The sequence below is a fragment of the Diabrotica virgifera genome, chromosome 4 (assembly GCF_917563875.1).
Source record: "Diabrotica virgifera virgifera chromosome 4, PGI_DIABVI_V3a".
NCBI classification, from domain to species: domain Eukaryota; kingdom Metazoa; phylum Arthropoda; class Insecta; order Coleoptera; family Chrysomelidae; genus Diabrotica; species Diabrotica virgifera.
In genome coordinates, this window is record NC_065446.1 from 177,251,988 (window position 1) to 177,269,175 (window position 17,188).

Here is a 17,188-nt window from a genome sequence, read left to right on the forward strand (position 1 = left end):
AACCTTGGTATTCAAATTTTCCATATAGAAATAGAAGACACACTACCACCATCATTAGAATGCGCACAGGCCATTGTTTAACAAAACAACATCTGTATAAAATGAATATAAAAGATAATCCTTTTTGTGAATGTGGTCGTCTCGAGGATCTAAACCACATCTTTTTTGAATGCCCGATTAATGTGATTCCTAATTTTGATATATACACAAAATTTATTTCCATGAACTTCAAAACACCGCTCTCTATATACAATATTCTAAGTTCTTTAACGGAAGAATCAGTCAATGTAATTATGCGTTTTCTTGCAATTAACCAAATAAGCTTATAAACTGCAATGCGTTTTCTAGAAATTAACAAAATAAGCTTACAAATTGCAAGGCTCAACTGTTTATATGTATCCGTGTTATATTATGTTGCTATTTGTCATTTAATTTATGTTTTAATTTTTAATCATACTGAACCTGACCCAATTAATCTCATTTAATTATAATCATCACACCTCATCAAAAGCTTCCTTACAAGAACATAGTCAGCGATTTTGGTATGGCTTAGAGCCAGACTACGTCAAGATCGCTTATAAATCGTGCTGGTAATCGCCTTGCAGCGAAACCAAAAACAAAAAAGAAGAAGAAGTACCTCTCAATAAAATGAAACATCTGTCATAAAATTAATACATCACTAAATTGTCAAAATACCCTGTGTTTGGTACATCCTATTGAAATAATAATTTATGAAAAATTATGTATATATAGTCAGTCATACTCAGTCACATGGCGTTTCTGAAAATTGTGGAACAGGTATTCAAAAATCCACTCTTAGTAAGTCAAGCTTTTCAAGTATCTGGTTTACTGGTTACAGGAGATCTAATAGGACAAGTATTTATTAATAAAAAGAAATTTCGGGAGGTAGATTATATTAGAACTGTACGAGTTGGTGTCCTAGGTGCAACTATAATTGTAAGTAATATGTAGTCATTATTTTACTAGTGTTTAATATACATATTAATATATTAATGGTATCAAACTACGTTTATTTTATAATGCTACGTGTCCCCGTGAGAGTTTTTCTGAGAGTAGCTTGAGACATCTGCACTCAGGTGTATGTCTATGTGAGAGCACTCTCAGGAATTTTTGCTATCAGACAGCACTTGAGAGCACCTATCAGATAGTGCTCGCACAATATACTCTCAGATGCGTGTCCACTTAATCAGTTTTCGCATACTCTCACGTTTTCTCACGATGAACAATAATAAAAGAAAAGTTGCTACTCTTATTATTTATAGAGATTCTCTAATTACTTGTAAATTATTTTAAATTATTTACATGCTCTTATTATTTATAAAAAGATAAAAAAAAATGGTAAAAGTGTTGATCCAACATAGAGCAACGTATGGTGCTTCTTCTACATTAACTGCCGAACTCCATATTGAAGAATCTCAGTAATAATAACTATTGCTGATTTACTGAAACCAAGTTAGTTCAGAGAAATAGGGAAAAAAATATCGTGTTGGTGACACATCCCCCTCCAGGCTGAAACCAAATTTTTCGAGTAATATGGTCATCTATAATAATAACCTATATGTTTCCTGCAGCCGATTTTGATGATATACATAGTTATAAACAAATGAAGATCAAAAAACGGTAAATTTTCGCTTTTTTCGTCTCTTACTAAAAAATTGGGCATTTTAAACAAATTTTATAGTAATAAACTCATAAACCGTATAAAAAACTTCAATATGGCGTTCGCTGAATATGTCTATCCTTATTGGTTACTTAGAAAATTGCCAAATAAATCATAAATTTTGAGTTTTTATAAATATTCATAACTTATGTAAAAATTAACTTAGAACCTTCTTATTACATGGAATGCTGAGACTTATGGTGCTTAAATTACACCCTAAATTACAAAGCAATTGGTCAAATAGTTTAAAAGTTATTTAATTTGTTTATCCAAAATTAATTTTTTTTGCAACACTGTAAGTCAGAAAATGATGAAGTTACAGTAATATTTTGGATAGTTTATGAAAGAAGAAAATTTACAGTATTAATTTAATTTAAAAAGAATGACAAAAAATAATTATATATATTGCAAAATAATTTTGCAAAAACATGTGAATTAAAAAAATGGGGGGGCTAACTTTGTCCCTAAATGTCCTAGAACAGTTGTTTTTCTTTCTAAATGTGTATAAAAATTCAGTCTTTCTAAATATGAAAAAATAATTTTTCTACGGGTAACGGTTAAAAAGTTATTCTAATTGTTTATAAGTAAGCAAAAAATGGACATGTTCTTGCAAAATAATTTAACACTGTTTAAAATTATTTTTTGTCATTTATTTTTAATTAAGGTAATAGTATAAATGTTCTTCTTTCATAAACTGTCCGAAGTATTATTGTAACCTCATAATTTTCTGACTTATAGTGTTGCAAAAAAAATGAATTTGGGAAAAATAAATTAAATAACTTTTAAACTATTTGACCAATTGCTTTGAAATTTAAAATATAATTTAAGTACAAGAAGTCTCGACATTCCGCGTAATAAGAAGATTCTAAGTTAATTTTTACCTAAGTTACGAATATTTATAAAAACTCAATATTTATGATTTATTTTGCAATTTTCTAAGCAACCGATAAAGTTGGACATATTCAGCGAATGCCATATTGAAGTTTTTTATACGATTTATGAGTTTCTTACTCTCAAATTTGTTTAAAGTGCTTAACTTTTTGGTAATAGACGAAAAAAGCGATAATTTACCGTTTTTCGATCTTCATTTGTTTATAACTATGTATATCATCAAAATCGGCTGCAGGAAACATATAGGTTAATAATATAGATGTCCATACTACTCAAAAAATTTGGTTTCGGCCTGGAGGGGGATGTGTCACGAGAAAAACCTTATTTCTCTGGACTAAGTGTGCAACTCTTTTTAGAGTTGTACGGTGCCGATGCGGAAGATGAAAATTAATATGATAAATAATTATGTGATAAAATATATATATTTCAACTCATTGTAAATGTAAAATTACCTCTAAGATGTTCAAATTCTTGATTGTAAAAAAATAAAGAGCTGATTAGGATTTCAAAAAAGTTTTACGTAAAAAGCTTAGGAGTGGGGTGTCGGGCGCCTTTGTTTAGAGTTTAGGTTGGCGTCTTTTTTAGAGTTTTGGTTGGCGCCTAGGTCCAAGACTCAAGGGATGTGTAAGTCTTACTTCTGTTTGATTCAGTTTGATTTGGTATCAGTGTAGGAATCAAAAGCTTTCAAGGCAGTAATGTAAAGCCAATTACTATTATAATTTTCATCGGTACCTACGCCACTTTTTTCTTTTTAATTTTCTTCAACTCTTTGGATACCTCTATTAAGGGGATCGGTGCAAACTATCGTAAATGGGATTCATTTTTTTCGAATCCTGAGAAAACTAATAAGTATTTTTGAAAAATTTAAACGCAGAATGAAAGATTACGTTATTAGAAGGCCGAAACTCCCTGAAAACTGCTATAATGTTTATTTTAATAAGTTACAGGGGTGAAAAACTAAGAGAAAAGTTAGTGTGATTTTTAATTTCAAATATCTCAATAAAAAAAACCTTTATTTATTCTGAGGGACTTTCAGCCCGCGGTAATAATTTAATATTTCATTCTGCGTTTAAATTTTTCAAAAATATTTATTAGTTTTTTCAGGATTCGAAAAAAATTAACACAATGTCCGTGGTAATATTTTCCAAATCGAACATTCGCTATCTTTGTCATACAACGCACTCAGACGAACAGAATGTGCTGACAAGATAGTGAAAATTTTAGATTTTTGACACGGCTTCAGGAATATTTTGAGTTGTTTATTAAATAATATTGAGAGTGTATTTGATAAATAATTGATTTGAGACGTAAAATTAATAAAAAGTAATTTATTGTTTATTATTTATGGAAGATCCCAAGCAGAGATTACAGCAGAATATATACTGTGATCCAAGTATTTTGTTGTTAAAGATGTTCAAAAATCTAAGCGTATCATAGGAACAATACATTATTAAAAAAATAATTTAATCACTTTTCCTCTTTTCTCGATTAAGTATTAGTTTTAATTGCATAGTACCTATATAAATTATTATAATCCCTGAATATATAGCTAGTGAAAAAATTATCATATTAATTAACTGAATAAATAATTTAAGCGATTACACAAGTAACAGTTATCCAAGAACATTCGAAAGTCATATATCTAAGTTAATGGTGACAATGTTATTGTCAAAAGTAATGTTTATGTACATATCCATACCAGTGAGAATTTTACTACACGTACTTTGCCGTGTAAAGAAAGAAAAAGTAGGTATAGCCGTAAAATATTTGCACCTACCCTCTTAACAAAATCAGAAGTAAATTATATCAAACAGAGAAAGCATTTTTTATAAACTTATATTTTTATCTTACTTTTGTTTTTATTTTGTTTATTATTTATTTTGTTTATTGTTAAGAATTTCCTTTTGTTAATATTTTCAATTGTTCGTAATTTTTAGACTACAAACAAATATGTCTTTGTTTGAATCTATGCATTAACACGAAATAATGTACATCCAGTCCATTATAAAGTCAATGATGATGGATGAGTGACTTTTAAGAATATAAAAATATTTCATCAAAATTCGCTTTAATATCAGAATTTATTATTTGGATCAGTTTCAAAAATTCTAAAAAGAGTTGATTCGGAAAGGATCTTCCTGCAATATATTTTACTTGCCGTCAGAGTTTAAAGTGTTACGTTGTGTCATAACTAATGTGTAATATATTTTACAAAGAAAAATGAAACTAGAAATGGAACAGTATCAGCGAATGCAACGATAGATAAAATTTACAACTCCTAATGGAAAAGACCACCTACGTTTTGGCAGAGTGCCGCCAACATTATTAAATGACTAAGACAATATATAAATAAATATTTAATAGCAAGTGTAAACATCGGTGAAAACAATATGTTACACTACGTATGTATAATAATAATATAAAATATAATATAACGGTAAGGAAAAATGCTAACGCCAAATATAAGAAGAAAAAAAGAATGTGTGTGTACCTTGTACGCACGTAAGAAGTTATACTTCTATTACATGATTTCAACGAAATAAATATACTTTCAACAGGTTATTTGTATTTAAAGATTAAACTAATTTTTACTTACTACTTTCAAAAAATTTTTACTAAAACAATACTAAAAATAAAAAAAAGTTAGATAACACACGGAATTGAACCAGGGACCTCTCGATCTCCGGTCGAACGCGCTACCGCCGAGCCAAACTCCCTTTGCTTTGACAGCTTACAAGATTTCTCATACATACTGACAAATTCAATAGACCAAGTGAAAAAATACTTTATAATTTAAAGTAAATATACTTACTATTATTATAAAATATTTTATTCCCGAGGAAGACAAATCCAAAGACACAAAAATAATAATGTTAATAATACATTTACTAAAAACACTAATATATTCTTTTAATGACTTATTTGCGCTGATACATTCATAATTTGAAAGATAAGCAACGAACTACATACTGTCTGTCTGCGCATGCGCCAGGCAAGTATAAAATTTCATCCTCGATCGTAAAGAAGTATAATTTCAAAAAAGAACAACTGGCTAAACAGAAAACTAGAAGAAATAGAACATGACGGGTGCAATAACAAATTAAAGCAGTTCTATATCAAAAAGAAAATCATTTAACACTAAAGGGAGACCCAAAGTAAGAGGAATGAGGGATAATTGAAGGAAGAATTGAGCATGATCCCATAAAAATAGGTAAACATGGCAAGAACATTTCAACAAAACACTGAATCAAGAAAACATAAACGACGAAGCAAATGAAAAAAGTGAGGAGGAGAATGTAGCGGAGAGGCAAGGGAAGTCGGAGGGAAGCATAAGATGCCCAACCGCGAAAGAAATACAAAAACAAATAAATAAAGCAAAACTGGTACAGCCACTGGAGGAGCTAAAATAGTAGCAGAAAAAGTATGTGACAAATATATCACCTGCCAGAATAGTACGCTAAACTTTTAGAATCATACGCAAAGATGAGCGCGCTAATAACCGGCAAAATAACGCAAAAGATGTAAAACATAATACATTGTGTAATAAAAGGAGATGAAACTAGTAGAGTTGGAAATTATCGTATAAATTAACATTACATTACATAGTTTCCCACCTTTAAACGTCTGTGACAGGAGTATTTTAAAAAATTCTCCTGTCACAGTGACAGTTGTCATACTCCTCCGATACGTCTAACGGTGGGAAACTATGTAATGTTAATTTATACGTTTATATCGATAATTTCCACTTCTGATAGTTTCATCTCTTTTTACTTCACAATGTATTATGTTTTCCACCTTTTGCATTATTTTGCCGGTTATTAGCGCGCTCATCACTGTATATCAGACATATACTTAAGGAAGGGTACGTAAAGCAGGGGGAAGTATACACTGAATTGAGACAGATTAGAGCTGGTGTTCCACGAAGAATTATCCTTGGACCATTTCTGTACATTTTATACACCAGAGATATCACTCAACTGCATCAAAATAATATTGCCATATTTGCAGATGACACGGCAATTATCTCTGTTGGAAATAATCATCAAGAAGCAGTACAGAGCTTTCAGAGCTCCTTAGATCAGATAGATAAATGGACTAAAGCATAAAGAATGAAGCTGAATGAAATAAAATCGATACATATTCATTTTACTAATAAAAGGAGACAATACATACCAATCAGAATAAATGATATCCAGGTTTCATATGAGAATACTGCAAAATATCTGGGTATCACTCTTGATGCAAGACTAAGATGGAAAACAACACTATAAAGAGAAAAGACAGGAGCTTGGAATCAGATATAAAAAAATGTATTGGTTGCTAGGACGTGACTCCAAATTATCAATTCATAAAAATTTGCTACTCTACAATGAAATCCTCAAGCCTGTTTGGAGTTATGGCAAAGAACTATGGGGTTGCACTAGCGAAAGTAAATGTACCTACAAATAATTCAAAGCTTCCAGAACAAGGTACTAAAAAACATCGTTGACGCCCCTTGGTACATTAGAAGCAGTAACATCCATAATGATCTGGGAATTGACACCATTAGACAGACTATCTCTAAACTTTCCCGGAACCACGAAGATAGGCTCCATCGTCACGTGAATGTTGAAACACTCCAGCTACTTGACAACACGAGCCAAAGAACCAGACGAGTCAAAAGAACTAAACCATATGAGCTAGTGTAGTGCGCATAGTGCAGTAGTGTACACGTTAATTGTAATGTTAATAGGCGATATGCTGATATAAACTAAAGAAATACCGCTTTTAGCTTGGAAAAATGTAGTTAGATTAGGTTAGAATTACGTTACTCAATGTTCTATCAGTGAACAGATTGTAATAATGTTACTTCGACTGGAGTATTTGTCTTTACCTCTTTATTTGAAAGTTTTTGAAGTAAAAACTTCTTTAGCGACGTTGTGCACTTTTTGGATTGGGAAAAAGCATTGAATTCGCGACCGTCATCGCTTCGCTGAAATAAATTCTGTATGTATATATATTATTATATTATGTGTATGTATAATATATAATAGTATTGAACGCACGTAACGCGTATATAATATAGGTATAGCATTTCTTTTTGGATGGGAAAAAAGCATTGAACTCGCGACCGTCATCGCCAAGTCGGATATTAGTAATTTATATACTATATTGAACTGAATTGCGTATACGTTCGACGGAAGTTATAATGGTCGAAGGAGGGATAGAGTGTGTACCGAAAGGAGCTTGCGAAGTAAGAGCCTGAGATACAACACAGTTTTCACTTCTCACTCCCCTGAGTGCCAGTTTTTTTATTTCTTAGTGGTTCTGGTAGAGTGAATTTTATTCATTATTCAGTTTCTTGTTTATTGTGATAAACAATCTCTTTGATTTTTGTGGCTGCGAATAAAAATGTATGCTTTTTCTCATGAGGATCTTTCAGTGCGTCACAGTTTTTCGATTTCTTTCTAACGCATTAAATTGTATGTGACAGAAAAAAACGCACGTCGGTGATTACATTTCGTCGGTGACATTTATAACATTTATTTAGTTGTCAATAGATGGCGCCATAATCGAAAATAAAATAATTTGCAAATTATATAATATATCTACAAATATAATCTGAACAATTTATAAGACTATACAAATCAAAGAAAATACCATTTTATAAATGCAATAAACACAAATGATTTGTTTTTTAAATTGCAAATAAAATGTGACAACTGTCAGATTCAACTAAAATGTCATGTCACTAAAATGTATATTATTGTCCTTTTCATGATCATTTTTCAGTGCGTAACAAATGATAGGAAAAAGGGTAAGTCCGTGATAATACACATTTATGACATTTATTCTAACACGACATTTTAGTTAAATCTGACAGTTGTCACATTTTATTTTCAATTTGGAATAAAAACAAATCAAATGTGTTTCTTGCATTTATAAAATGGTATTTTCTTTGATTTGTATAGTCTTATAAATTATACAGATTATATTTGTAATATTATTATCTAAGTAAAAAAAAATATTTTTTTATTATGGCGCCATCTATCGACAACTAGAATAACTAGAATAAATGTTATAAAAATGTCACCGACGAAATGTAATCACCGACGTGCCTTTTTTTCTGTCACATACAATTTAATGCGTTAGAAAGAAATCGAAAAACTGTGACGCACTGAAAGATGATCATGAGAAAAAGAATATCACGGACTTAAATACCTTTTTTTCTGTCATTTGTGACGCACTGAAAAATGCTCATGAAAAGAAGCATACGACTAAATATGACATATGACGTCTCAGTTTATTTTTTTTTTATAAAATCGTCAGTGTTTTAATAAATCCCGCAGAAATATGTACTTCGACTCTAACTTCTCCCATGCACGAAATTATTCACGAACTATTTTTTATACTAGGCCTCTTTTTATTTCACAGAAACTAGTATCGCAAAATTGAGCCGCTTTTCCATAGAAATCACAATAAGTTAAACAAGGATAAACAATATCGAATGTCTTTGATAGCTTATGAATTTTGACGTTTCTAATGTTCAATGAAAATAGCTAGAATAGCATGGACACAGAGGAAAACGAACACGGAAGTACTGCGAGAAATGGGTAAAGATTGCGAAATAATAAACACAATAAAAATAAGAAAGTTACAATATCTGGGACACGTAATGAGGGGACAGCGATATGAAATGCTAAGACTGATAATACAGGGAAAGATAAGAGGCAGAAGGAGTATAGGAAGAAGGAGAGTGTCATGGTTAAAGAATTTAACGGACTGGTTTAGATGCAGTTCTATAGAACTCTTTAGAGCAGCGGTGGATAGAGTAAAGATAGTGATGATGATAACCCACCTCCGATTAGGAGACGGCACTTGAAGAACAAGAAGAATTTTCAATGGCAGTGACAGTTTATTGATTTATTTGCATTTACTGTTTATTTGGTTTTATCAATAAAGTTTTATTTATTTATCAATAAAGTTTAGTTGGTTTTATATTTATAAAAAAATATATATTATTTCACTTGAATAAAGGAAGAGTTACAATACTGATTTTTGGGTCCCCAAACAAAGACAAGTATTAGTAATATCGTAATGTTGATAAATCAATTTGTGAAAAATTTGCATTTGTACCATTGTTTCCCCAAAGGTTTGATATATTAAAAATTGTTTTTTTCTGGTGTAATTCACTCGATAGTTTTGTATTTCTCAACCTTAGGTAATATTCAATCTTCTTAATAATAGTAACTTTGTTGTTGTGACTTATTTTTTAATTTATTTATTACCGTTCTATATTTATCTTTATATTCGTAATAGTCTGTATGGTATTCAAGCTGTTTAATTTTGAGTCCATCAATCTCCTCAATAGTGAAAAAATATTAAACACGTCAATAATTAACTTTATAAAATACGCTCACGGGATAATAGCCATTTCCTAATTATTACCACTGACTCTCTGACAGTACGTATAAAATGATCTACACATCGACGTAGGTACGTTTCATTTTCGTACGTACGTAAGTACGTACCTCATGGGAAAAGTTAGAGTAGAAGAACTATATTACATTTGTTTTAAATAAATGCAACTTTATTTTTTAGGGAACTACTGTATCATCATTTTTCAAAATTCTGGCACTAACCGTAGACGAAAAAAACAAATATGTGGGCATCAAGAAAATGTTAATTGACCAATTAATTTTTGTCCCATTCATATTTTTACCGCTATTCATGATAAGTGTGAACGTATACGTGAACTGTAACTCATGGAAACAGACTAAAGAAGAAATGAAGAATAAATATTTTAGCATTTTATTGACGAATTACAAGATATGGCCGCTTGTGCAAACCCTCAATTTTAGTTACGTTCCAATTCCCTATCAAGTATTTGTCACGCAATCAGTAGCTGTGCTCTGGAATACGTATTTAATTTGGAAAACAGTGAATGTCCGCAAAGAAGAGAGTAAACAAAAAGTTGTAATGTAATAAAGGACGTAAAGAAAATGTCTTTTTATGTTTTATTATGTTTTTTTTTCTGCAAATATGATTCATCACAGCATAATATGTGGCAAACTATAATTATAAAGGTTCAGCAAACTAACAGAAAATTCGTAATTCTCAACTTTAAAATTCTTTGGCCTAATAAACTATACTCTGTGATAAAAAATAATGCATAAAAATATGGAGGGACCACAGTATAATATGTAACAATCAGTATTTCCACTCTGATTTGGCGGTAAAGATCGCGCATAAATACAGAGACAGCGACGCCATTGTCTCAGAGGACAAAATCTGCCATTGTTATTGTGTACTTTGAATCGTCTGCATTGTACTGTACTCATACCGAGTACAACCGAATACACTCACAAAAATTTAGTTCGTAATATTGATTAACAGTGATTATTGAATAGTATTTCGTTGTAACAACAATTTAATTTTTTGTTTCAACGAACTTTTAGACATTGACGAATGTATTTGGTTATTGTCACAATGATTGAATAATAATTGTGAAAATAAGTAGAGTACATTAATCAATAACACACAATTTATTCAGCCAATAACTTAGTTTCGTATATTTAATAAATAATGTTAATTCTGGCAGCAACTCACTTTCTTGATTTCGTAGATGACAAGCAATTACCTTGGTTTATCGTGACAACGTACAAATTTCATTAAAACAATGTACAAATGTTGTTAATATAGAGTAATATATGATTATTGTATAGATGTAAACTGATTGTTGTGACAACGAATGCATTAATCAATCTACTACTGCGTTTAATAACCACAATCAATGCGTTCATGGTGACAATAAACGTAGTTGTTGAGACAATAAATATTTTGCTTGACCATTTGAAATGTAACGGCTTTTCCTCATCGTGATACCCCTAGCTTCTCTGTGTTACCATTGTTTAAAAAAGAATTCTTTGTTAAACAATGCTGTTACCTCTGCCGAAGTGCCGAATAATAAATTTATTTCGTTTCCAAGTGTAGTCCGTAGTAGAAGCAAGTTTTCGTGTGTCTATTATAGTGAAATTTCGGTCGAATTCTTTTTAAATTTTTTTCGAATCCTGAGAAAACTAATTAGTAAGTCACAGGGGTGAAAAAGAGAAAATTTAGTATGATTTTTAATTTCAAATATACCATTCATAAGAAACTTTTTGTTTATTCTAAGGGACTTTCAGCTCTCGGTAATAATGTAATCTTTTATTCTGCGTTTAAATTTTTCAAAAATACTTATTAGTTTTCTCAGGATTCCAAAAAAAAATAAATGCGTTTAAAAAGAATTCGGTCGAAATTTTGCACCTGCGCTCTCAAAAAGGATTAAAGTGTTATATACTTTTGGAATCACTATTTCAAACGCTTTTAAATGAGCTGTCACATGATGTACTTTCCCATTTAAAAAAATCAAAGTTATGCCTGTCACCTGAAGAGGGATAGTGTAAAGTTCGAAACATTGATGTTACAATATACTTTGATTATTTTTTTTTAAATCGACCTGCCCGAGCGTTTTGCTTATGTGCTAAAAATAAATAAGTTAATAAGCGGGGGAGTTTCACTTATTCCAGCGCACTGTATAAGTGAAATCATAATATGATTTCTCATATTATGAAAAATTACACAGTGTAAAGTCCATTAGGTTTAGGACAAAAAAGGGGGATTTAAAAAATTATTATTAATTAATATCATACATTGGGCTAATGCATTCAGTAATTATTAATATAAAATACGTTCATAGTAGGAATGAACGAAACTGATTGTAAGAATGAATATAATTGTTTGTAAGAATAACCGTATTTATTGTGGGAATGAACGGAAATAATTGTAGAAATAAACGAAATACGTTAGGAGGAATAACACTGTTATTGACATAACGAATATTCTTCGTCGGTCAATTAACGACGTTGTTGTTTCAATGGATAGTGTTCGTTGACTCAATGAACAGAGTTCGTAATATCAATAAAGTGATATCATGGTATACAGAATGAATGTTCATCCATTCAATAAACGTAATACATTGGCTCAACTTACGAAAATAATGAATTGATGAACAACGCTTTGTTGTTCCAATAAAACCAAGAATTGGACAAATTTTAAATATTGCGTTTGTTATCTGAATTAACATTTTTATTGATATTACGTACCTTTACCGTTGAGTGTACCTATACTCATACCGAAACAATACCTTTAAGGTCTTAAAAACAAGGTCTTCAAATACTACATTTTAACTCTTTCTATATTTTTTTGTACTTTACTGGCATAAGTGTTTTTTTCTCAATTATCTCGGAATTACCCAATCGCAATATTGGGGAAAATGCCTAAATTGATCCTTTAATCGAGGACTTTGTCTCTCACATACCTGAACTTTATTAACCATTATGTTTATTGTACCTAGAGGTATATTACAACTGTAGCACCAGCAATTTTTCTGTCTTTCCATAAGACTTTTGGCACTTACTTTAACCGCTGGACCTGAGTGATCATTATCTTTATTGTACCTATGGCCACAGTATATTGAGGTTCTACAGTAAAATCACTCCTCTGTCGGCGCTTTGAACTCAAGAAGTAATACCGGCAGTACGCAATTGGTAATTCACCAGTGGTGGTTTTCTCTGTTAAAATTCGTACGTTTCTATGCGACTAGCAATGCGAGAGTGGGGCAAAAGCGACTGCGAATATTGCGCGGTCGCCATGCGCGACTACAGATTTTACTTCCAATTTTTCGGAGAGTGGTTCTACTGTCCCTCTTTATACTGTGCTATGACCGGTTTTACCAACGGCAAATAGTAGTTTATTCTATGAATAAAGTTATTCGACCAATAAACTGACATTTCCCCCATTTTACTAACGTCAAATAAGAATTATTTTGCTTATTTATCAAATAAATACTTACTCTTCGAATAAACTGGCAAGTTAATCTCGCTGTAAATATTTATAAGAAAGTAAATTCGCCAGTTTAACTTTAAATTATCAAAATTATATTGAAATAAAATATAAATATAAACGTCTAGTAAATTTTATTCCACGAATAGATTCATTGATTTATTCATTGATTTATTTGTTGTTGGTGAAACCGGACCCTAGAGGCATAGTGTAATTGTCACACCAAATATGCTCTTTCTGCTCAGAGAAATATCTGAAAAATCAACAATAAACCTGCCTACATATGTTTTGTGACATGACATCTTTAACAAATGTCTGAATGGTTAGAAAGTTCGTAACCAAAAATGGCTTAAACATCGTCCACATACAAAAAAGGACAACAAAATAGACTCAGAATTTTAGAGGTATATTAGTCAGAAGCACAATTAACAAATTTTATGGAGAAATAGAAATCTAATAGAATCAGAGTTTATAGAAGAAGAAAAGATATGCGGATTTAGAGTCGGAAGATCATGCACAATAGAATATAACACAGATAATAGATAAAAGATCAGCAGTTGGCTTAAAAGCACATATCCTATTTATGGATCTCTCAAAAGCATATGATAATATACCAACTAGCAAGCTTTGAGAGATATTACAATACCTTTAACAGATAGGCATTTATCCTACAATGTGTAGAGGAACAGGCAGTACTGGTAAGCGAGAAGACCTGGAATATATAGCACCGAAGATAAAAGAACTCTAAAAAGATTGGGGATTACCTAAAAATATTGAAAAGACCAAATATCTACGCATATCTTGCAACAAGGCTACGAACTTGGCATTTAGAAACAAGGAAAAAACAAACTAGGAAGATTGAAGGCAACCGTAAATACGTATTTCTGACTGTTGGTCATTATCAGTACAATGCAGCGAACTTAGAATTGGACAACGTTAACTTGATAAAGGATCACTACGAGGGCTATGTGACCAATTTGTGGCAATAATGTCAACAATGAGTTTTCACAGCAACAACTAACCATATATATAATTACAAGTAGATTAGGCCAGGTCCGAAAAATAGCGTAACGCGGAGCAGTTCGGGTCGGTGGTCTATCTATCTCTCTCTACCGGCGCTTAGCTTTCTTTCTCTAGCATATGATGACCGCCGCCTCTGTGTTTGTGTCGTTCCATTACTCCCACCTCTTGGTAGATACGCTCACACTCGCACGACGGACAAAGATAGCTAGACCACCGTACTTGATATTGGCGTTACACCCCGATGCATTGAGTGGCATATAACTAGCCAGGTTCATTGCTAACATGTCTGCAACTAACACACTCACCGAGGAAGCTACAGCTACTTCAGAAACAGTAACGTATTTAACAGTAATAAGTATTTGGTTACACTTTTGAATTACTGTCCTAAGGTTGACATTTACATGTAAATAGCTACTGACTAACTACTAACAACTGTACTTTGACACTCTAGATCAGTTTAGATAATATTTTCTTTTATATAATTTTTCATAAATAAGCTCTAACTAACAAAAACTTGTTGTTTATTTATTTCATCGCTTTATAACATTTACCTTTATTCAAGCTGGCAAATTTGTTCCATTTTACGTACCTGAAACAAAATATAATAAATTAGAACCAGATTTTCCAAATTAGTAATATATTTTTTATTTCAAGGAAACATTTTGACGTATGATGCACAGCGATTTTAGAGGTTAAATTCGATTTTACATGTGTTGGATTAAAATCTAGGTTCATTGTCAAAACGTGCTATTAGAAAAAAGATTACTGTGTGTGTGTGTTTATGTTTTATTGGCACTGGTTTAAGCAACCAACTGGCCAGAAAAAAGATTACTAAACATGAAAGTGGAACTGTTATATTTTAATATTATATATTATATTAATACATTTATATAAATATTTTTTTTCTGATTTCTGACAGCAGTAAAATGTATTTTGAATTAAATAAATTACATACATTCTTTTTTTGTGTCAATTAATTTAATTAAAAAAATATTTTTTGGACACCCTTTATAAATAATGATGTTAATGTTTGTATTACTATGTAGAGAATAATTCAATTATTGAACCCCGTTCAACTGAGCTATCAAACGACTTTTTTCTCTGATTCTGGCCTTGGTTTAGAACTAGAACCTTTAGCCACGTAATTGTATAACTTATCACTAACTCAGGTGTAATGTGTAGTGTGTGTGTTGAGTAAGTGTCTTGTTACTTTGCAAAGTCGACGTCATTGTCTTTGCAAAGAGACGCTAATCTATTCCCATTTAAAAAATCATCGATTACGTCATCACGTCCAGATGGAAGTCACTAGTATGATATATGTAATGCCTAAAATCATAATTTAAAAATAAAAATTAACCTGTTTTGAAATTTATTTCCAAAATCGCACATTAATGAAAAAATGAATTTATTCCAAATTATACGTGCTCACTGGATACCGTAAAATAGAAACATTGCTATTCGCTCCGTGCGTGACCATGGTGGGGGTACCCTGAAGTGATGCCAGCGTAAGTAGCGGCGAAATATAACAATATTGTATGTATCTCTGTAATGGCATTGTCATTGTTTGTATTAATATCAAATTTTATCAAAAATGGTAAATCAATGTTGGGTATTTAATTGTGCTAATAATAGTCAAAATAGTAAGTGTAGTTTTTATAGATCTCCAATTATAACATATAAATTAGAGAAAAGATTCAAACTATGAGGAGTAAACTCAACAGACAGATTCACACCCAATAATGTCATCTCCTTTTTTGGTTGACCATGTCGGCCTTCGATGGTAATCCAGTAATCAGTATCGGACTATCGGACAACTTATAAGACTAACAATAATACGTCGCTAAAGAGTTATCATAACTCTTTCATTCATTCTGAGTTATAATAACTCAGAAAACATGAAAAATCGCCGATATAATTTAATTAACGTCTGAATTTTAAATGTCAAGTGTTAAAATTTCATAAATGTCAAGTGTTAAAATTTCATAAATGTAAATAGTGGCAAAATTTCATAATTTAATGGAGTAAAGTTGCATGCGGTTGGACCAATTACAAACAAGCATTACAGCGCGGTAAATTTGAATTACTCCTCCTAGTTTAAAAACGAGGGTAGGATTTTACCCTTTCTGTTTCGCTTGGGGCTAAAAAGTTAAATTGTGATGAATTTTTAGAAACCCACTTTTTAATCCATTTTATAAATAAATTGGAAAAATATCGTTGAATAACTAATTATTATTAATAATTTGCAACTTCACAATAACCTCAAATTGTGAGATCCAAAAATGTCAGGTGAAGGCGCTAGATGTCGCGCCAGTCACGCTTGGAGCTCTTCTTCTTCTTCTTCTTCGTGCGACTAGGATTACTCCTGTTTGTCTGCCTCTTATTCTGTTTCAGTTGTTGTTGACTGTACATTGTCTTTCCACCTTTTCGGCGGCTTTCCAACGGGTCTTCTGCTACACGGCTTATTGTTTTTACAGATGTTCGCTAATCTATCTGGTTCCATTCGGTTTACATGTTCGTTCCAGTTTTTCGTTCTTGTTTTTATCCACCTGTTAATATTTTGAATTTTGCATCGTTCTCATACACTTCTGTTGCTTTGTCTGTCTCTTAATGATATACCCGCTATTGATCTTAATATGTACTTTCATTTCGATATTGTCGATTTGTTGTTTCGTCTTTCTTGTATCGGTCCTTGTCTCCGCAGCATATGTTAGGATAGGTCTTACTGTTGTC

At 31.4% G+C, this 17,188-nt stretch overlaps 1 protein-coding gene across 2 annotated transcripts; it reads left to right on the forward strand.

Moving 5' to 3' along the window:
* The first annotated feature begins 644 nt into the window (after positions 1-644).
* LOC126883262 (mpv17-like protein) lies at positions 645-10,559 on the forward strand. 2 transcript variants are annotated; one of them, XM_050648577.1, is made up of 3 exons: positions 645-798; positions 860-957; positions 10,154-10,559. In XM_050648577.1, exons 1-3 carry the CDS (start codon positions 732-734, stop codon positions 10,535-10,537), a joined length of 549 nt encoding a protein of 182 aa, XP_050504534.1. In that variant the 5' UTR covers positions 645-731; the 3' UTR covers positions 10,538-10,559. The 2 variants fall into 2 exon arrangements, with proteins under 2 accessions (XP_050504534.1, XP_050504533.1); XM_050648576.1 differs by having other exon boundaries at positions 647-957.
* The last annotated feature ends 6,629 nt before the right edge of the window (positions 10,560-17,188 follow it).

Bases quoted from the DNA above. Each gene is read 5' to 3' on its own strand.
- LOC126883262 (XM_050648576.1), top strand. From the start codon at position 772: ATGGCGTTTCTGAAAATTGTGGAACAGGTATTCAAAAATCCACTCTTA. The intron at 958-10,153 runs GTAAGTAATATG...TTTATTTTTTAG, and splicing joins TCCTAGGTGCAACTATAATT to GGAACTACTGTATCATCATT.